The 22,265-nt window shown below is 33.2% G+C and overlaps 1 protein-coding gene across 2 annotated transcripts in view; it reads left to right on the forward strand.

Moving 5' to 3' along the window:
- DNAJC1 (DnaJ heat shock protein family (Hsp40) member C1) overlaps positions 1-22,265 on the forward strand; it is a 226,520-nt gene that overhangs the window by 56,454 nt on the left and 147,801 nt on the right. The window contains exons 2-4 of one of the 2 annotated variants that reach the window (XM_035021500.1): positions 14,478-14,579; positions 15,072-15,118; positions 21,563-21,728. In XM_035021500.1, coding sequence (XP_034877391.1) covers positions 14,478-14,579; positions 15,072-15,118; positions 21,563-21,728 — 315 coding nt within the window. Of the gene's footprint in view, positions 1-13,494; positions 14,580-15,071; positions 15,119-21,562; positions 21,729-22,265 lie in introns of those variants that run through there. The other variant, XM_035021501.1, reaches the window with a different exon arrangement.

The following is a 22,265-nucleotide window of genomic DNA, read 5'->3' on the forward strand; positions in this document are numbered from 1 at the left end:
TGATTCTTGGGGGTTTTATTATGAATATTTAAAAACATACACAAAAGAGAGAATAATTTAATAATAATATAATATAATATAATAATAATAATTTAATCTCCCATATACCTTCACTAAGATTTAACAGTTACCAACTGTTTGCCATATTATCCTTTTATTTTTCCTGAAGTACTTAAAAATGAATATCAGATAGTATGACATGTATCTTTCAGGTAAAGGTATTTTCTTAAATAATTATGATATAATTATCTACCCAATAAAATTAATAATAATTCCTTAGTAGTCCCTAGAATGTAGTTCTTTTTTTATTATTATTATGTTATGTTAATCACCATACATTGCATCATTAGTTTTTGATGTAGTGTTCCATGATTCATTGTTTGCGTATAACACCCTGTGCTTCATGCAGAACGGCACCTTTTTAATACCCATCACCAGGCTAACCCATCCTCCCACCCCCCTCCCCTCTAGAACCCTCAGTTTGTTTCTCAGAGTCCATCGTCTCTGATGGTTTGTCTCCCCCTCCGATTTCCCCCCTTCATTCTTCCCCTCCTGCTATCTTCTTCTTTTTCTTTTTTTTTTCTTATTTAGTTATTCCCAGTTGTCCCAAAATGCCTTCTCACCTTGGTTTTGTTTGAATCAAAGACCAAACAAGGTCCATACATTACATTTGGTTGTTCTGTCTCTCAGATATCTTTAATATTGAACTTGTCCCTCCCACTTTTTCCACCTGCCATTGACTTGTTAAAAAGACCTCCTTTTAAGAGGAATTAGTTGCAAAATGTAGTCTAAGATAACTAATCTGGTTACCAGAAGTGATGATTTTGTTTTGTGTATAGTTGACTTGGTGTTCCTGCCAAGTCAGTCCCCTAGTAATTAAATCTCAGAAGCAGATGTTTCTTGAAGCTACAATCTTTTTTTAATCTACATTCTGGAGAATGCTTACTTTTTTAATCTTGTGGTGAGAGCAGAGGTGTGTCCAACTTAAATAAACATGTCATTAATCCAAATTTACTTAGAAACAAGTTAAAAATGAGAGGGCAGAATTCCTCTTTTACTGTACTCGAAATTACCTGATTTGTCAACAAATCATTTTTATTGATCTTGACTCTCGAAGAATAATCAGGTAAATGTTCTGTATGAGCATTAATAACCAGGAATTTTATACAGGCAAACCTATCATTGATTCCTGTGTGTAGTTTAATGTTAAGAAAAGTCTATTAAAGCTATCATCTTATATAAATTTCAATAGATTTCTCTAAAGGTAATTGACTTTAACAGTGATTTATAATGGAAGAACTCAAAGCTTCCCCCTGCTTCTTTTGTAGATTAGCCATGGAAGCCCAGACTTAATAAAGAAAACTATTTTATTCTATGATATTTATTTATTTATTTATTTATTTATTTATTTATTTATCTTTGCCACGGAAGTCATTGTTTATTTTTAAAATATTTTCCTTTTTCAAGTTATTTTGAACTTTATATGCACCTGTTATAAAATCCCATGGTCCTGAGATATGATGAATACATAACTTAGTATGAATGAGTTTAAGTTTCCTGCCTTATCCTCCCAGTCCATTGACCAGAGACAGCTTCTTTTCAATGTCTCTATTATTTAGCTCTTCTAGTGGCACATGCATTTATGTCTAGGCATACAGTTTTTGTTTGTTTGATGGCTTTTGGGGGGAAGTGAGGGGGAGTAGACTCTGTTGACTGATAAATTTAAGTGCAAAGCCAGAATTAAGAGGACAAAGTTATTAAGAGTTTATTTAGTTTGAGCTTTTAATCAGTAATACCAAATGTGAAAATGACCAAGTCAGAAAGATTACATGGAATTACTAACTTTGAGGCAGTTAATCTTATGTAGTAACGGTACACAAATTAAGATTCATAAATGTCAACCAGAGTTTGAAGTTCTTCAGTTTTGTGCCTAACTATATAGTTTGGGTAACTGTAGTCTTTTCTCCTTGCTGAATCTGATAGCCAAATATATGTTCTTCTCTTGGATTTAATATCCTTGAGTTTTTCCAAGACAATAGAAAGTTTTATTAAGAAAATTTACTTTGGGGGCGCCTGGGTGGTTCATTTGGTTAAGTGTCCAACTCTTGATTTCGGCTCAGGTCATGATCTCAGGGTCATGAAATCGAGCCCTGCGTTGGGCTCCTCACTCAGTGGGGCATCTGCTTGAGATTCTCTCTCTCCCTCTGCCCCTCCCCCATACTCACACACTCTGTCTCTCTCTCAAATAAATAAATATTTTTAAAAAATAAAGAGTTTATCATGGTCAGATCTTGGATAAGGTCTTCTGATTTTTGCTTTGATTAACTAGTCATGTGTTTTTCTACCACCTGGCAGACCTAAAAAAAGGTAGGTCTCACATTTGCAAAATGAGTGTAAATAAAATGAGTTTTAAGTTATTAGCAATCCATTGATATATATCAGAGGTCAGGGCTGGGTGGCTCTGTTGGTTAATTGTCTGCCTTTAGCTCAGATCATGATCCCAGGATCCAGGGATCAAGCCCCACATCAGGCTCCCTGCTCAGCAAGGGGCCTGCTTCTCCCTCTCCCTCTGCCTGCCCCTCCCCCTGCTTGTGCTCTCTTGCTCTCTCTCTCTCTGTCAAATAAATAAATAAAATCCTTAAAAAATCAATCAGTCAATCAGAGGTCAACAGACTACAGTCCAGGGCCCAAAGCCAGGCTTTACCTGTTTTTGAAAACGAAATTTTATTGGAACCCCACCACACCTATTTGTTTATGGATTGTCTATGGCTGATTTCTCACTACAATGGCAGAGTTGAATAGTTGCAATAGAGTCTCCTTGGCATGCAAAGCCTGAAATATATACTGTCTGACCTTTATATAAAAAGTTGCAAATCTTTTATAGAAAGTAAAATAAGAAATCTCTCTTAGGTTACGTAAGGAAGAGATTTCAGTGCTCTTTGCAAAACTTTTATGAGGATGGAGTTTGTGTTTTGTTTACTACTATATCCTCAATGCTTGCACATAATAGGTACTCAATAAATGTCAAATCAATAATTAAAAAAGTTCCAAATCCTCAGTTCCCTAGTCCTTGTGGTTTAAAGCATAAATCCATCAGAAAGAAAGAAAGAAAGAAAGAAAGAAAGAAAGAAAGAAAGAAAGAAAGAAAGAAAGAAAGAGAAAGAAAGAAAGAAAGAAAGAAAGAAAGAAAGAAAGAAAGAAAGAAAGAGAAAGAAAGAAGAAAGAAAAAGGAAGGAAGGAAGGAAAGAAAAGAAAAGAAAGAAGAAAGAAAGAAGGAAAGAAAAGAAAGAAAGAAGGAAGGAAGGAAAGAAAAGAAAAGAAAGAAAGGAAGGAAGGAAGGAAGGAAAGAAGGAAAGAAAGAAAAAGAAAGAAAGAAAGAAAGAAAAAGAAAGAAAGAAAGAAAGAAAGAAAGAAAGAAAGAAAGAAAGAAAAAAAGGAAAGGAAAAGAAAGGGGAAGGGGAAGGAAAGGAAGAATCCAAACACACTTCAAGTCAGATTTGCCAAGTGTAAAAATGAAGGAGAAATAGTGACTTTCTAGCCTACCTTTTATAATGATTTTCATTTACTCATCACTACTACCACATACTATAATAAGCACATCATTCATATACATCTCATTTAAACATCACAGCAATGTTTTAGGTGTTGTAGCATTATCATCCCCATTGTACAGGTGAAAAATTGATATTAGAGAGAGCAGGTAATTTGTCCAAAATCACAAGCCAGTAAGTGGCTTAGTTATGTTCAAACCCATCTTCATCATAAATGTTGTAATAAATGGAAAGGGGTTTAACTCTAATATGTTCTAGAATATAAGTAAAATTTCTCTGAGATCTGCTCCAATCTAATAGCTAGCCCCCCCGCCGCTTTTTTTTAATGATCTTATTTATTTATTTGACAGAGAGAAAAAGAGCACATGCAAACAAGGGAATAGCAGCCAGAGGAAGAGGGAGAGGGAGAAGCAGGCTCCCCGCTGAGCAGGGAGTCCAGTGTAGGGCTAGATCCCAGGACCCTGGGATCATGACCTGAGCTGAAGGCAGATACTTAACCAACTGAACCACCCAGGCACATCCCCCGCCCCCAGTCTAACAGCTAGCCTTACCAGGTCTATACATAAGTAAATTAGATGAGAACTTTTTCTTTTACATTAGTATATCTGTCTCTAGAAGAGTGGTTCACAGGGAGCAACCCATAAATTTTATACATCTCTGGGTTGAGCTGTATCAGATCATTAGTAATCCTGCTTTTCAGATTCCCAGAGATAGCTGGCTCCATTTTAAGGTATATAGCATATCTTACATTAGAAGATAACCAAGGAGTGGCCATAGGATATGCATAAAATAGTCTTTAAAAGAGATAGCATGAGAAGTGAGACCAAATTTCTTGCAGGAAATTTTTGCCGTGCTACCTGTGTAACATTGGACAGATTACTCAGCCTCAGTATGAGCCCCAGTGTCCTCATTAAAATAGAGATAATAGTTACACTTATCACAAAAGGTTGTGGGAAATAAGGCAATTAATAATATATATGGTGGCTAGAATAGTGCCTAGTACATAGCATGCAATAAAGGTATTTCTACATTCTTTTAATTTTTTTAAAAGATAAAATTCATGAAACAAAACTCATCATTTTAAAGTATATAATTCAGTGATTTCCAGGATATTCGCAGTGTTGTGCAGTCATCATTTTCCAGAACATTTTCATCACCCCAACAGAAACTCTGTGTACATTAAGCAGTCACTCCCTCATTCCTCCTTCTCCCCAGTCTGTGGGAACTACTAATTTGTGTTTTCTCAATGGATTTGTCTATAAAGTACAAATGTACAGTTAAAATGGAATCATATAATATATGGCTTTTGTGTCTAGCTCTTTTCACTTAGCATAGTGTTCTCAAGGCTTATTTGTGTTGTGGCATATATCAGTACCTTATTCCTTTTTATGTCTGAATTATATTCATTGCATGTATAGACCTATGCCACATTTTGTCTAGCCATGCATAATTGGTGGACATTTCTGTTGTTTTCACTTTTTGGCTATTATGAATAATACTGCTATGAACATTTGTGTACAAGTTTTTGACTAAACACCTGTTTTCATTCTTTTCAATAAATGTCTAGGAGTGTAATTACTACGTCATATGGTAATTCTATGTTTGTTTGTTTTTTAAGGAACCACCAAACATTTGCCCAGTGGCTGCGAAGTTTTAAGTTTTGATGAAGTGTAGTTCTCTATTTTATCTTTTGTTTTTCCTGTTCTTTTGATGTCATAGCTAAGAGTCTATTGTAAAATCCAAGGTCATATAGATTGACCTCTATGTTTTCTTCTAAGAGTCTTATCATTTTAGCTCTTACATTTTGGGCTTTGATTCAATTCCAGTTAATTTGTGTTTGTAGTGTGAGGTAGGGTACAACTTAAATCTTTTGCATGTGGATATCCAGTTGTCTCAGCATCATTTGTTGAAAAAACTATTCTCTCCCTATTGAATTATCTTGGCATCCTTGTTGAAAATCAGTTGACCATAGATGGATAAGTTTATTTCTGGACTCTGAATTCTTTTATTGAGCTATACATCTGTCCTTATGCCAAGACCACACTATTTTAATGACTGTAACTTTATAGGAAATTTTGAAATCAAGACTTGTGTGTTCTCCAATTTTGTTGTTTGTTTTCAAGGTGTTGTAGCTATTCTGAATCTCTGGCATTTCCCTATGAATTTCTGCAAAATGCCAGGTAGGATTTTCATAGGGATTTCATTGAATCTGTAGATCAACTTGGAAAGTATTGCCATCTTAACAATACTAAGTCTTCCCATCCATGAAATGGATTTCTCTCCATTTATTTAGATCTTTCTTTTCTTTCAGCAGTGTTTTATAATTCACAGTGTACAAGTGTTACACTTTTGTTAAACTTATTCCTAAGTATTTTATTCTTTTTGATGCTATCGTAAAAGATTTGTCTTTTCAGATTTTCTTATTGCTAGCATATGGAAATACAGCTGTTTTTTATACGTTGATCTGGTGTCCTACAACTTGTTGAATTTATGTATTAGCTCTGATACTTGTTCTGTGATGCTTTAGGATTTTCTTTTTTTAAGATTTTATTTTTAAGTAATATCTACACCCAATGTGGGGCTCAAACTCACAACCCCAAGATCAAGTGTTGCATGCTCTTCCAACTGAGCCAGCCAGGTGCCAGGTGCTTTAGGATTTTCTATGTATAGAATCATGTCATCTGTGAATGGAGATGGTATTAATTCTTCCATTTCAATTTAGATGTTTTTTATTTCTTTTTCTTGACTAGTTGCTCAGGTTAGGACTTCTGGTCCAAAAGTGGTGAGAGCAGACATCCCTCTTATTACTGATCTTGAGGGAAAACTTTCAGACCTTCACCATTTAGTATGAGGTCAGCTATAGGTTTTTCATAGATGCCCTTTATCAACTTGAGAAAGTTCCCTTCTAATCCTAGTTAGTGTTTTGTGATCAAACAGTGTTGTATTTTACCATATCCTTTTTCCATCAATTGAGATGATTATGTGATTTTTGGCCTTAATTTTATTGATTTGATATATAATACTAATTTTCATACACTGACCCACCCTTGCATTCATGGTATATAATCCTTTTTATATGCTGGTGAATTTGGATTACTAGAAGTTTGTTGAGGAATTTTGTATCAATATTCATAAGGGATATTGGTCTATAGTTTTCTCTTTTTTTGTGGTGTTTGTCTGGCTTTTGGTATTAGAATGAGTTAGGAAGCATTCCTTCCTCTAATTTTGGAAGAGTTTGTAGAGAACTAGTGATTTCTTTAACTCTTTACTAGATATCACTAGTTAAGTCATCAAGTTTTGAGGTTTGGGACTTTGTTGGACATTGACTTTTTTGGATTTGGGTTTTTTTAATTGATCAATTTCTTTACTGTTATAAGTTTATCCAGTTTTTCTATTTCTTCATGAGCCAATTTTTGTGTTTCTAGGAATTTGTCTATTCGTTCGAGTTTTCTAATTGCTTGGCAAACAATTATGCATAATATTTTCTTAGAATTGTTTTTATTTCTGTAAGATTGATGTCCCCACTTTTATTCCTGATTTTAGCAACTTGAAACCCCCATCTCACTCTCCCTCTAGTATAGGGTTATCAATTGTGTTGACATTTTCAGAGAACCAGCTTTTGGTTTTATGTCTGTTGTTCTGTTCTCTATTTCACTTATCTCTGCTCTAATCTTTATTACTTCTTCTATTTGCTTTGGGTTTACTTCACTATTCTTTTTCTTGTTTTCTTAAGGTAGAAGGCTAGGTTGAGATTTTTTTTGTCATCCGTTATAGTTGTAAAATTCCTTCTGAGCACTGCTTTTACTGCATCCTAAGTTTTGGTATGTTGTATTTTTCTTTTCATTTATATCAAAGTACTTTCTAATTTTTATAGTGATTTCTTTTTTACTTTATACAGAATTGAATATCATGATTTAATTTAGTTCTTGCTTAATCCTTAGTCTTGTTAAGTTAGAAAAATAGTTATAATTAATTATTTACATTAATGAATTAAAACCTCACAGAATGCATAAATCCAAAAGGAAATTATATGATCCTGAAATTTAATGACCTTTCCTGTTTCAGTCTTAATCTAAACATCACTGGAAAAAAAATTCTCCAGAGCTTTTCAGTTTTATTCTTCAGGAGCACAGTTTTCTGGCCTGTTACTATGTTCTTCTAACATGTACACAGTTATCTTATAGGGAGATAACATAATAGCACTTTTCATTCATATCTAAGTATTTTCTAATTTATTTTTTATTTTTTGACCCAGTGGTTGTTCATGAGTGTATTATTTCCACATATTTGTGAATTTTCCAAATTTCCTTCTGTCATTAATTTCTAATTTAATTCCATTGTATTTGGAGAATATACCTGGTATGATTTCAGTATTTTAAAATTTGTTTCAGGGCATCTGGGTGGCTCAGTCATAAAGCGTCTGCCTTCAGCTCAGGTCATGATCTCAGGGTCCTGGGATCGAGTCCCACATGAGGCTCCCTGCTCGGCAGGAAGCCTGCTTCTCCCTCTCCCACTCCCACTGCTTGTGTTCCTGCTCTCGCTATCTCTGTCTCTGTCAAATAAATAAATAAAATCTTCAAAAAAATTTTTTTGTTTCAGCTTACATTGTGTCCTAAAATCTGGCCTATTCTGGAGAATGTTCATGTGTATTCTGCTGTTGTTGGGTGGAATGTTTTATGGTTATCTGTTAGGTTCGTCTAGTTGGTTTATACTGTTGTTCAAGTCTTCTGTTTACTTGCTAATGTTCTGTCAAATTTCTCTAGACATTATTGAAACTGGGGTGTTGAAGTTGCCAGTATTACTGTATGTATATATAATATTATTGTATAAATGACCTATTTTTCCCTTTAATTCTGTTAAGTCTTCACTTTATATATTTTGGGGTTTTGTTTTTAGGTGCATATATGTTTATAATTGTTATATCTTCTTGATGCATTCACCTTTTTGTTATTATGTAATGTTCTTTTTTGTCTCTTGTAACAATTTTTGTCTTAAAGTCCATTTTGCTGGTATTAGTATAGCTATCCTAGCTCTCTTTTGGTTACTGTTTACATTTAGTATTATTTTCCACCTACACACTTTCAATCACTTTGGTTCTAAAATGAGTCGCTTGTAGATACCATATAGTTGGAGCATGTTTGGTTATAATCCATCTTGCTAGTTTCTGTCTCTTACTTGGAGAGTTTAATCCATTTTTTTAAGATTTTATTTATTCATTTGAGAGAGAGAGCATGTGCGCATGAGGAGGGGAGGGGCAGAGGAAGAGAGAGAGGGACAAGCAGACTCTGCACTGAGCCTGGAGCCCAACACAAGGCTCGATCTCATCACCCTGAGATCATGACCTGAGCAGAAATCAAGATTCAGCGGCTTAACCGACTGAGCCACCCAGGTACCCCAATCCATTTACATTTAAAGTAATTACTGTTAAGGAAAGACTTACTTTTGCCACTTTGCTGTTTGTTTTTCTATTTGTTTTATATCTTCTCTTTACCTCATTTATCCGTTACTGCCTGTTTTTGTGTTAGATCTTTTTTTCTACTGTACCATTTGATCCATTTTTTGTTTCTTTTACTATAGATCTTTATTTTCTTTGTGTTTGCCTTGGAGATTTCAATTAACACATTAATTTATAGCAATCTAGTTTGAATTAATACCTATTTAGTTTAAATCATATAAAAAATTTGGCTCCTACAAAGCCTGTTCTTATTCCTTATGTAGTATTGTCACAGATTACATCTTTATGCATGTATGCCCATAGACATAGATTTATGTTATTGTTTTATTTGACACTGATTTATAATTATTGCTTTATAGTTGTCCTTTAAATGATACAGAAAAAATTTAATTACTACCCCAAAGTACACAAATGTTGACTTTTGTATTTATGTATTATCTTTATCAGTGTTTATTTCTTCATATAGATTTGAGTTACTGTCTAGTAGTTTTTTCTTTTCAGCCTGAAGAACTCCCTACAGCATTTCTTCTGAGCAAATCTAGTAGCAGTGAATCCTCAGTTTTTGTTTAATTGGAATATCTTCATTTCTCTTTCATTTTTGAGGGATAATTTTGCTAGATATATAATTCATGGATAAAAGTTTTTCTTAGCACTTCAAATATGTCATTCCCCTACCTTCTGGACTCCATGGTTTCTGATGAGAAATTAGCTGTTAATAATATTGAGAATCCCCTGTATGTCATGAGTTACTTCTCTTGCTGCTTTCAGGATTCTCTCTCTTGGTCTTTGACTTTCAGCAATTTGATTATTATGTTTTGAGGTATGGCTCTCTTTGAATTGATCCTACTTGGGATTGTTGAGATTCTTGGATGCATATATTTATGTCTTTCATCAAATTTTGGCTGTCTTCAGGCATTTTTTTCTTCAAATATTTTTTTTTCCTGCCCCTTCTCCCTCTGGGACTTTCATTTTATGTAGGGTGGAACTCTTTATGGTATTGCACAGGTTTCTTAGGCACTGTTCATCTTTTTTCATTCTTCTTTTCTTCATATCGGGTAATCTCAATTGGACCTATCTTCAAGTTCATAGATTCTTTCTTCTGCTCAGCTCTGATTTTGAGCCCCTCTAGTGAATTTTTATTTTTGTTACTGTATTTTTCAAGTCCAGAATTTCTTTTTGGTTCCTTTTTAAAATTTCTGTCTCTTTGTTGATATTCTCAATGTGGTGAGACATTACTCTCATACTTTATTTCTTTGTATATGCTCTTGAGCATATTTTAAATAGTTAAAGTCTTTGTCCAGTAGGTTTAATGTCTGAGCTTCCTCACGGACAATTTTTATTAATTTCTTTTTCCCCCCCCATACTTTCTTGTTTCTTTGCATGCTTCATAATTTTTAATGAATACTAGACATTTTGGGTATATCATGTAATCAGATTCTCCCACCACACTAGGGTTTTGTTTGTTTGTTTGTTTGTTGTTTGGTTGTTTTTGTGTGTGTGGTTTTGTGTGTGTATGTGTGTGTGTTTTGTTTTTTTTTGTTTTTGGCTTTTGCTGCTTGTGGTTTTTATTTGTCTAATGACTTTTTTGAACTAATTTTGTAAAGTATATATTCTTTGTTGTGTGTAGCCACTGACATCTCTGTTTGATTTGCTTAGTGGTCAGCTAATGATTCAACAGATTTCCTTAAAGGCTTGGAACCACTGGGAAGAAAAAACTTAGTCTTTGCGAGTAGGTTCTGTGTATATATTGGGGCATGATTTCAGCACTCAGCTAGATTTACAACTGTCTCTTAGCCTTCACTTTCTGCTGTGTCCAGGCTAAAGATCAGTCAGAAGTGAGAATTTAGGGCCTTTGCAGGTCTTTCTGAGGATGTACTCCACCTTGGGCATGCACATGGTCTTCTGGTTTCCAAGGAATATATGGGAGCTTTTCAAAGCCCATATTCCCCAAAGCATCTCACTAGTCTTTCCTGTCAAGCTTTTTGATGTTTCTATTGTATGACCCAACGGCTATCCCTTGCCCCATTTTGGCACTGGTTAATAAATTTGCCTTTAAATGTTTTTAACAAATGTCCTAGATAATTAATTACCTCTCTGACTTGGGAGAGTACTGAGTTTGGTAAAATAAAGGTAAGCCCTTTACACAATCCATCAGGGAACCAACAGACCAACACAAACAACCACAGTTAAGAGTCAAGTCTGTTTTGCTTCCTTATGCACTAGGAACCCACACCAAGAACTCAGAATGGTGTCTTTAAGACTCTGAGAATCAGGGCGCCTGGGTGGCTCAGTTGGTTAAGCGACTGCCTTCGGCTCAGGTCATGATCTTGGAGTCCCGGGATCAAGTCCCGCATCAGGCTCCCTGCTCGGCAGGGAGTCTGCTTCTCCCTCTGACCCTCCTCCCTCTCATGCTCTCTGTCTCTCTCTCTGTCTCAAATAAATAAATAAAATCTTTACAAAAAAAAAAAAAAAAGACTCTGAGAATCAGCTATCTTTTTCCTGATTAAGTAATTGCCTGGTTTGAGTAGTTTGCATAGTTCAGATTGGGTTGATTCTGACTGTTTTTGCCAGATTATGTGCTTGTTTCTGTGAAGGGACAGGCCCTTGGAGTTCCCTACTCTATTTTTGCTGATGTCCATTACATTTAATTTTGACAAACATATTACTTTCATAGTTGGGGTTTTTGGGGGGGGCTGGCTTTTGTTGTTTGTTTGTTTGATTAGAATGACCATATACATCTTCTTTACAGAGGTCATCCAATTAAGATAATTCATGTCCAAGTTGCCAAGGAACTATATCACAAGTAGAAGGAAAAGAATTCTGGCAATTGAACCCTGCAGATCTGATGTCAAAAGTGTTAAAGATAGCCAGTTCACCCATAGCCCTATCAATAAATTTTCTTTGCATGCCAGAGAGATAAAAGGCTAATCTAGTGAGTATGGGAGGTAAATGTTTTAACATTCAGGTCTCTCGTAGAAAGATGATGTGAAATGTTAGACGAGTTAACACATATCAGGATCTTTATCTTTAAAATTGCAGTTGAACATTCACATTGTAGTTATGTGGATGTTTCCATATGGTTTATCAGATCAGTATGATTGTAACACTTGTTCTCACTGCCTTCCCACTGCCTCTTGTGAAGTGACTCAATCCACATCTACTAACTGAATCTAAAGAGTGAACATAGGGATCTCTGATTCTGATAAAACACTTTTGGGGTTTGAATTCTATTTTCATCTATTTACCAACAGCATGAACTTGAGCAAGTTACTTAACCTCTCTCTGCCTCACTTATCTTATCAGAAAATGGGCCTAATAACAACTATAGTTACGTCATAGCTTTGTTATAAGGATGAAATAAGATTCTTTGAATAATTTAATAAAATTAAATACATAAGCTAGTTCGAGGTGAAGCTTATCTAGAGCATGTCTTTTAGATAGGGGAATCCTCAAGTTTTTCAGTTCTGTCCACTTAGGGTGGAGCTAATTGGTGAAATAACCGTACTGGTCAGATTCTCAAGAGGAAAAAGTCAGGCAATATCTGTGTGTAGGCCAAGACACTCATTTCTTTAGTCAGGAGAGAATTGTCTGAATCTACAGCTGGGTGCAAAACAAAAACATGAGGTTGGGGAACAGCATCCTAATATGTAATGATCTGGGGGACCAGGAGGATGGGCCAAGATAGTGGGAGACAAAGCTAAAAAGATTGGAAAAGACAGATGATGAAGGCACTTGGGAGTTACTGAAGGGTTTGAAATAGGAGAGCCATCTGGCTACATTTATATTTAGGGCACATATTGTGGCAGAAAAACGGAGAATTAGAATCAGCATGGCAAGACTGGAAGGAGGGAAATGCCTTAGGTGACTATAAGTTATTTTTATTTTTAAGTAAGTCATCAGTGTTCCGTAATGAGCATGCATTAATTTTGTAACACAAGAAAACACATAAGCTTTATTTTGTAAGAAATCTACTTTGGGAATTTTTCTATGATATAGTCCTAATTTAATAAAATCCAAAATTAAAGTCCCAATTAGAGAACAGTTATTCATTTGACACTTGACCTCTTCGCTCAACAAAATGTCCATCACAAATTTTCAGTAAATAATCATCCTTTTCTACTTCATGTTACCTATTAAGTATAGGGAACACATCAATTCTATTTAGCAAATTAGAATGAAAATATTAACTGTATTATCTGCAAAATTTACTCTGCTAACTTTATATCTTCTCAGTCCTCTGTAAGTCACAAAAATACTCATACCTAAGTTGACATTTTTAACTAGAGTGACACCCTGGAGGAGTAAGCCCCAGAAAATTGATAATGAAAATAATGGTTCATAAAGAAAAGCTTGACAGACAAATTATAGTCTCATTTTGCTTCTCTCCATCTCTATTTCTTTAACAACTATTTAATCCCAGGGACACAGATTTTTGTTCTGTTTTGTTTTGGTTTGGTTTTTTAGTCATTTGAACTTTTTCAATAAAGTAGTTTTAGGAGTTAACTGAACAAATTTTCAGCTATAAAACAAAATACAATTTAATAAACAATTTTATTATAATTTTGTACCACTGTGAACATGCTAGTTATTGGAATAATTTTTAAACTCAGTGGAGATAAAGTTTTAAACCCAATTTTACATCGTGTTCTTTGTTATTATTATGTGTTTTATGCTGGCCATGGAAAACCATGTTTTCTGAGTTTATCTGTACACACAGGATTCTATAGAATGTAATTTTAACATCCGCTTAATCCAACATACTCTTACTGAACTATTATGACTCTTTAAATATGTTTAAACTATATTAATAATAGTGGGCAAATTTATTTCTACAAACTAGACTGTGGAAACTGGACACCACTGAAAACACCCTTGGAAGTACTAAAAAAATGTTAAGTACAGTATACACCACTACTTCTAATTACAGTTATTTTGGATAAATGCAAATGTAACAGCCTTCAAACAGGCATACTTTTGACATAGGAAATTGAGATTCCATAGGTTGTGGCTCAATGGTAAATTCAATATAAATAACAATGAAGAAACCACATATGGTAAGCCTGGGATTCAGAAATTGGCTTTAAGATTCTCAAATAAATAAAGACCTTCTTTGAAGGCACATGGATGTATTAATTTTTAATTTGTTTCTTTTTGATCTCTTAATTACCGAAAAAGATTTATTGGTTAATTTTAGGAAGGCAAGTGTTTGAAAAGTTTTGCCAAATACTGTCTTCTTTAAATGACTGTATGGTAATGAAAAGTTAAGAGGAGAGCCAAATTAGATTGAATAATTGTTCAGTCATGTGGGTCAGGCTAGTTGCATAGCCTGGTTGTTAGACTGATTGCTCAAATTACATTGCCTGGGGTCCTGCACTTGGTTGGCTGTCTTCTCAGATCTTAACAAGGTTCTGGGAATTTCTTTTTCTGACAACGTTTGCTTTGTGTTTTTCCCCTCCCCCTACCACCTCCAGGATGCTTCATCTGCAGACATTAGAAAAGCATATCGTAAGCTTTCACTAACTTTGCATCCAGACAAGAATAAAGATGAAAATGCAGAAACTCAGTTTAGACAAGTAAGTGACGTTTGCTGTTATTATATATATTTTGCAACAAATTTATAAATAAATGTTTTCTAATAAAAATAGTAACTTATATGTAGAATATTTTTGTTTGAAAATGAGGTTGTAGTTGAGAAATAGAATGTCATGTTCACTCAATTTTTACAAAATATCACCATTTTTTATGTTAGAATCTCTAAATTCTTGGAGGGTCATAATTGTCATAATTTTCTTGTCTAAATTACAGCTTTTGCTTTTTAAAAGCACATTTTAACATAATTATTACTTTTGCATCTTTCACAAAGATTTATTTTGGTATCAAGCATTTTTTAATCTCTTAAGGTTCTACTAAAAATATAAAATATTACATATAATTAAGATTGTATCTGTTCGTTGTATATATGAGCACATAGGGTTTTCTGTTTGTGCATTATAGTGTGTTCACCTTCCTAAGTGATTTCTTATAGGCGAGAGTATTTTTATTTTAAAGTAATGCTTTTATTTTAGTTGGTGGCCATTTATGAAGTTTTAAAGGATGATGAACGAAGGCAAAGGTGAGTGTTCATTTCTGCTTTTGAATTAAGATGTTACAGTTTGATATCTCAGTTTATAAAGGAAGGAATTGTCTCACTAGACATTTATTATAAGTATTTTATTTTTGTTTCTTCCTATGTTTAGAGCAGAGTTAATGTCTATTGAAAATATTCACTAGGTTGATTCAGTACTTATACGCTTTAGAATCATGAGTTACAACATTACCAAGTCATAGCTCCATTAGATATGATTTAACATGAGTGTCTATGCTCCGGGAAATACAGATACCATTTGACTTCAAACAAATGCCCAGTCATTTTTGATATATCAGTAATATCTCCTATCTGTGCTTGGTGGTCTTTTTCTTTTTTCCCCTATTCCTTAAATGTTTTGGAATTAGGCTGTTAGTGATACTCACGTCATCACAATTTCTTGATGTTTCCTCACTCTCAGAATAAACCCTGATATTTGTGAGAGAACAGACTTATATAAGTCTGTAGAAAATAGGTGTGGAAGAAAAATACTTGTTTCTTTTTCCTGTTTCTTTTGCCTCCATCCTTTCCCTTACTCTGCTCTGGTGATTCTGCATTTAAGTTAAACTTCGGAACGGAGGCAGCCCCCTCACTTCGAGACTTCTCTGTGCCCCTTTCAGAAGAGTAGTAATATATTTATACGTAGTTTATAGTGCCAGTGACTTAAGAGGAGATTGCAGAAAGGCCCCTTTCTTCTACTCCTTCAGAATGTGTGGAATGTGTAGATACTATTGCATTGGGCTTCAAAGTTTCTTGAGTCAGACCCACAGTAAGAAGTATATTTGGTGGGGGGGGGGGGAGCAGGGGGAAGCATATTTCGCATCATGCCTCAGAACACACGTACACATACACACACTTGAAGCAAAAATTTCCCAAAACACTTTATAGTGTGTGATACAGACTGATATTTTCTATTCTAGACTAGTACAGACTAGTCTTTTCTTTAAAAAAAATAAATTCTTCAGATATATTATCTGGAATTATTCTATATCCTAAAATGTTAGCTACTACTCTTCTTCTCATCTTAACTCTTTAATTTGAATACCTCAGTTTGTCAGATTGCAAAGCAAGGACTCGAGATATTCTCTGTAAATGTTCTTTGCTTTATAACAAGGGCTGGCATTGGTCCAGATACCATAGCAGACATTCCTCTGGTTTGAGATAATCCATAGTGTTGAAAGAGTTCTAGAAGTGTGTTGAAAGAAGTGTTGGTCATTCTGTGCATATTTTCTAGTTGGTTTCTCTCACTGAGCCCCTAGTTTTATTTCACACATCAAGAATGTGTCTGTAAAGATAGCTTTATTTAGTCTCCCTATGTCTTTGGCATCAGATTTTGTCTTTTTGTTTGTTGTTATCTTAAAAGTCAGTAAACTTTGTAACAATTTCTTTCAGTTCCTGAAAAATCATTTATATCTTTACAGAACAAATCACTTCTTCTATATAAAATGTTTCTTCATTAACATAGATGTGTCTAACATTTTCTTTTTAGGATTCATTCCCTTCGCAATTTTTTTGCAGTGTTAGTAGAAAAAAAAATGGATCTGACAGTTACACAAACAGCTGTAGTATTTATACCCCTTGAGGCACAAGTAACTCTTTGGTAACTGGTTTTCCTTGAGGCAAAAATCTTAACTAATCAAGCTGAGAATCACTTCTCTAAAGCTTGAGCCTGAGGCCAGGTGACCTATGTGTATTTAAACATATAGGAGAAATGCACCTCTCCAGACAATTACCTAATGTTTCTAATTCCTTTAGGAAGAAAAACCCAGTAGTCATTTTTATCTTGTAAAGGAAGATTGTCTTATACTGGTATTAAAAAATGCTCTTTGGTATCACAATTATTTATTATAAATATTCATTAAATAAGTACTTTTAAATGTGTAACCTCCCAGGAATTTGCAGTTTGGAAAATTGTCCTATATGTTTCTCTGTTTCCCTTATGAGTAATTGTGTTTTCACTGAAATCAAGTGCATTCTTTAATTTTGGCAGGAAAGAGAATAGCAATGAAGTAGATAAAATAAACTGGATAACCTTTTTTTTTTTCTTTTTGAGGAAAAGGCTAACAATTTTTAAACTGCCTTATTTAGGTATAATTTGCATACCATAGAAGTCAGCTATTTTAAGTGTACAATGATTTTTAATAAATTTACAGAGTCATGCAAACACCACAATCTAGTTTTAGAACATTCCATCACCTCCAAACAATGATTTTTAATAAATTTACAGAGTCATGCAAACACCACAATCCAGTTTTAGAACATTTCCATCACCTCCAAACATTCCCTCAAGCCCGTTTGCCCAGGCAATCCCCACTCTGATCCCAGACCCAAGCAATCACTGATCTCCTTTCTGTGTTTATAAATTTATCTTTTCTGGGCCTCTCCTATTAATGAAATCATGTAAAGTGTACTCTTGCATCTGGCTTCTTTCTATGATAATCTTTTTTGGGGCACATCCATATTGTAGCATATACCAGTAGTTAACTCTTTTTTATTGCTGAGTAATATTCCATATCATATACCGCTTTTGTTTATTCATCAAGTAATAGACATTTTAGTTGTTTCCACTTTTGGGCTATGATGAGCAATGCTGCTATGAATATTCACATACAAGTCTTTGTGTGAACAGATTTTTTTCTTTATTTCTCTTGAATAGATTCCTAGGAGTGAGATTGTGAATAAACTTCTAAGCCTTTTTTTTTCTCCCCAAAACATAGACTATAGTATGAAAATAACAAGTTTGTCTGGTTAGCGTAAGGAAGGCATAGCAGCCTTTTCTAAACTCCCAGGTAATTTGCTTATTTTGGGGAATAGCAGCTTAGCTATATTCTGACATAAATTTCTGTACAAGTGCCCTAAGTGTTAGCTGAAGAAAGTACCAAGTAGTTACTAGTCATTACATATATACACTAACTTGTGCTTTAGTAATATTAGTATATTACTTTTATTTAAAATCTATTATAAATTTTTAACCAGTATTATTTTGCTAACCCAGTTGTGCAACTTTAAATTTTGGGGGGGGGGGCGCGTTTGTATATTTTATGGTACTATATTTGTAAAAGTTGAATTTTTTTTTCGTTTACTAAATAAAATCACGTTTTATTTACAAATCCAGTGAAAAGTATAGTTATCTCAGCCTTAGTATGCAAAACATTTACAAATCCATTACCTCATTATTCTAAATTTGATTATAGGTATGTTTGAAGAAAAATAAACGTTAACCTGAGAATAAGAAATCTTAGTACCTTCTCTAATTAGAAGATATAAGATACCTGTTATATGGAATATATAAAGTGCTCTATACCACAAGTTTTGGCATATATATACATTTTTAAAGGAGAGTAATATCGATTAATTTAGATGTGTTTCCTGTTTATGATCTGTGTAATTAATTTTTACTCTTGGGTTCAAAATGTGACCTAAATGGATGTTGTTGTTATTGTTTTAAACTAAAAATTCAAACTTTGTATGATGGGAAATTCACAATTTAGGCAAATTCTAGAATTATTTAAATATTTGTTTTCATAATAGATATGTTTTCTATTTTAGTTTCATAGTTACTGTTTTATATTTCAAAATATGAGGCTATTTTATATTTACATAAAATTTTTTCTGTTGGTAATTTAAATATTCTTAGATTTATTTGCTTTCCAATGTTTATATTAGGCTAAATATATTTGATAAATTAAGATTGTAGAATGAAACTCACTAATGATTATGTAACCGTTATTTTATGTTTACCATGTACATTTTAAGAAAATCAAACATATATTAAATCATATGTTGAATGTGGTATTGATTAATTAGTGTTTTAATTTCCAAGATAATAGCCTTTATAATTCCGTCTCATTTTTTGCATTAGTGATATTTTCATCACACATATTTACTTTTGTATTTTTTTTATAACATAATGATACACGTGTACATTCTTAATCTAGTTTTAACAGATTATTCAGAGCAGTTTGTATGAGCTGAATTACAGAACATTTTAAGTGTTATGTGCTAAAATATAGAAAAAGCAAAACACAGTGATGTTTTAAATTTTATGTGTTGTCAACACATTTTTTCTTAAATAACTGTGAATATAGTCTGTATATTTTAAGAAATATCTTTATTTTTCAGTGTTTCAGGAAAGCAGTGATTTATCTCTTAACAGCATATATTCTAAAAAAGTGAACTATAATAGAAGCTATCTTCCCTTAAAATGGCCAGTCGTGTGAGCCATAATGTTCATTGATAGTAAAATCAATAGAGCATTGATTCTAAGCTTAATCCTTGGAGACTGTTGTTTAGAGTGGCAGACATAGCTTAGTAAATATCTGGTTCTGTTTAATGTGTTCAATGCATGAGGTTTTGCTGTCTTGAATTTGGCTGTACACTATATACAACTTGTATGTGGGGTAGAAATGAGTAGCTATTAATAGATACATGGCATTTCAACAATGATGATGATAAAATATGTGGGATGAGATTCATAGCTATGAGTTTCGTTATGTTTTCTTCCAATGCAGTTTATATTTAAAACAAATTTAATACTTATTAATGCTCTTGGGGAATTGTCACCATTTCCTGAGATGTCCTTTATTAATAACCACTTTTCATAAGTTATTTCATGGGACAGATTAGCTGGAAATAGTGATTTTTATATTCACCTCTTTCTCCCTGAACAAATCTGGAGGAGAATATAGATTTAGAATAAATTCAGGATTTAACACTCATTGGCCTTCATTCAAATGTTGTAATCCTGAAACCTTTTTGCCAATCCATTTCTAATTTAAACTGAGTCAGTTTATACAAAGATAAATTTAAACAAACTTTTGAGGACAGGGATAATAGTTTTTGATGAAATCATATTATTTTATCTTGATATTATAGTGTTCAAGAATTGCTATGCATATTTAAAAGAGAATATTTAACATCAAATTTTGTCTGGTCTAGCTACTACACAGCCATATTTTAATTTGTATACTCTTGTACACTACCCATTGCCTTTTAAGAGTTTAGTACTAATTAATGTCTTTTGCTTTGAACACTGGTTATTCTGATCTGCCATTATTATTAATAATCTAAGTTGATCTAAATGTTAGGTTTTCCAGATTTGCTAATAAAATATATTTTGAATTTGTAACCAATATTTTTCTACTGAAAAAAGAAGTTGCCTGTAATAAATCCTTTGCTTATTTTTTTTAAGCATATCTCCAAGGTATCAATTTAATAACTATCAAAGTAGCTACTGCAGTTGTTGCATTTAAATTGATTTACATGTCAAGACTGGCAGTTTAGCAGCTGCGCTATTATTCCTAGATCGGTCAATTTACTTGAGAAAAACCTACTACTGAGTTCTACTGACCTGCCTGACAATATAGGCCCTATTTCTATTCCTGTAATTAGGCCTGCGACTAACTCAGAATATTTTTAATTAAAATATTTTGGTCAATGTGTTGCACCAAATTAGGCCTTTCAGTGAAGATTTAATTCGAGAAATAGTGTGATTAGAATATTTAATGAGTTGTGTTCAATTAAGATTAACAGGTTGTGTGTTTTGAACATACAGTGTTTGTGTGTGACCATTTTGAGTTTTACAATCATAAATGTTACTCCTGATTTTTAACCTTAAAAATATTTGTCTTTGTAATGGTCTGACAGGTAAATTTCAGTTCAGTTGAAATTTTATTCTAAAGAAAGCTGATTTAAAATGTATTACTAGGAAAGTTTTTATTTGTTATGTTCTTTCCCTCCAGCAAAGCCAAAAATGAGGAAATTGCCACTTAAATGTTTACAAATAAACAGTTTTATTGAGAAATCTGACATAAACACTGGTTGTTTCCCATCTCTTTCTAATTTGGAAACTTTTTATCCTTTAAAGGAATTTGAGCAATACAAAATTAAAAGGTACTCATAGGCTTCTAATCATGAAGAAGCTTTGATAAAATAATATATATAAATATTTCAACCTTAAACTATAGTACAGGGTTGGAAATAATAGCACTGACTAGAAAAATTTATCCTGAATTCGATTCAATTAATATATAATTCATGGTAATAAACAGAGCTCTTATCTTGATTTTTCTTCCATTGAGATCTTTCCTTTTGTTGCTGACTTCTTTGGTGGGGTCTTTACCGCAGACTGTGATAGAGAGGTAGATTATATAGCTCCTTTAGTTTAGTTGTCATTCCAGAAGTCACAGTGGTGCTGTTCAACACAAGATCTAGTATCCACAGTATATCACTGTGTATCTTTTGGAAGGTTGTCTGTGACTGTACTATATACAGTGTTTTGAATTTATAGACCATTGTAATGCTAATAATCTACATAAATCTTACATATTTTGGAGTTCTTTTCTCTTTCCTCTTTTTAAATATAGGCATAAATTAATTTTTTTGCTTTTATTTTAAACTTCCCATGAAAAACTGTTGTATTTGCTACTGTAGGTATGATGATATTCTGATCAATGGACTTCCAGATTGGCGACAGCCTGTATTCTACTACAGGCGGGTGAGAAAAATGAGCAATGCTGAGCTGGCATTACTTTTGTTCATTATTCTCACAGTGGGTCATTATGCTGTGGTTTGGTCAATCTACCTGGAAAAACAACTGGTAAGTATTGGTAATAAATCAAATGACCTAGCCTTAATTTTATATGGAATTTAAGATATTTTATTTCTCAACTGATAAAAATTTCAATTTTTCTATATATACTCCTTATCCTAAAAGTTTTCCACTCAGTATTTAGTGTTTGATGTGTTTCTAAGTTAAGAAGAACCCGTGACATAAGAAAAAAAATCCTTCTTTTTTAAAAATGTGGCATTTGAGTTTGTCATAAAATTTTGTGAAGGCCCAAATATCTAGCTGATAGTTAGAAGGTAGAGTCACATTTTCTTAATTGTCACCTCCCAAACAGAAATATTTTTTATGTAAAAATGATTTTAGAAATTTTTGTGTCATATAAAGAATGTTTATTTTAAAAGGTTTTAACTAAATACAAGACTTGAAATGAGTATAATTTCATAATTTCAGAGATCACTTGGTAAAAAAATTATACTTTTCTTATTTTAACATACCATTACATAGTTTATTCAGCTCTGGATTTTTATTTATGTGCTAAAGATAATCAAACATATTTATCAGTGTTCA

This window comes from Mirounga leonina, unplaced genomic scaffold (assembly GCF_011800145.1).
Source record: "Mirounga leonina isolate KUSES-001 unplaced genomic scaffold, KU_Mleo_1.0 Mir_175, whole genome shotgun sequence".
NCBI lineage: Eukaryota > Metazoa > Chordata > Mammalia > Carnivora > Phocidae > Mirounga > Mirounga leonina.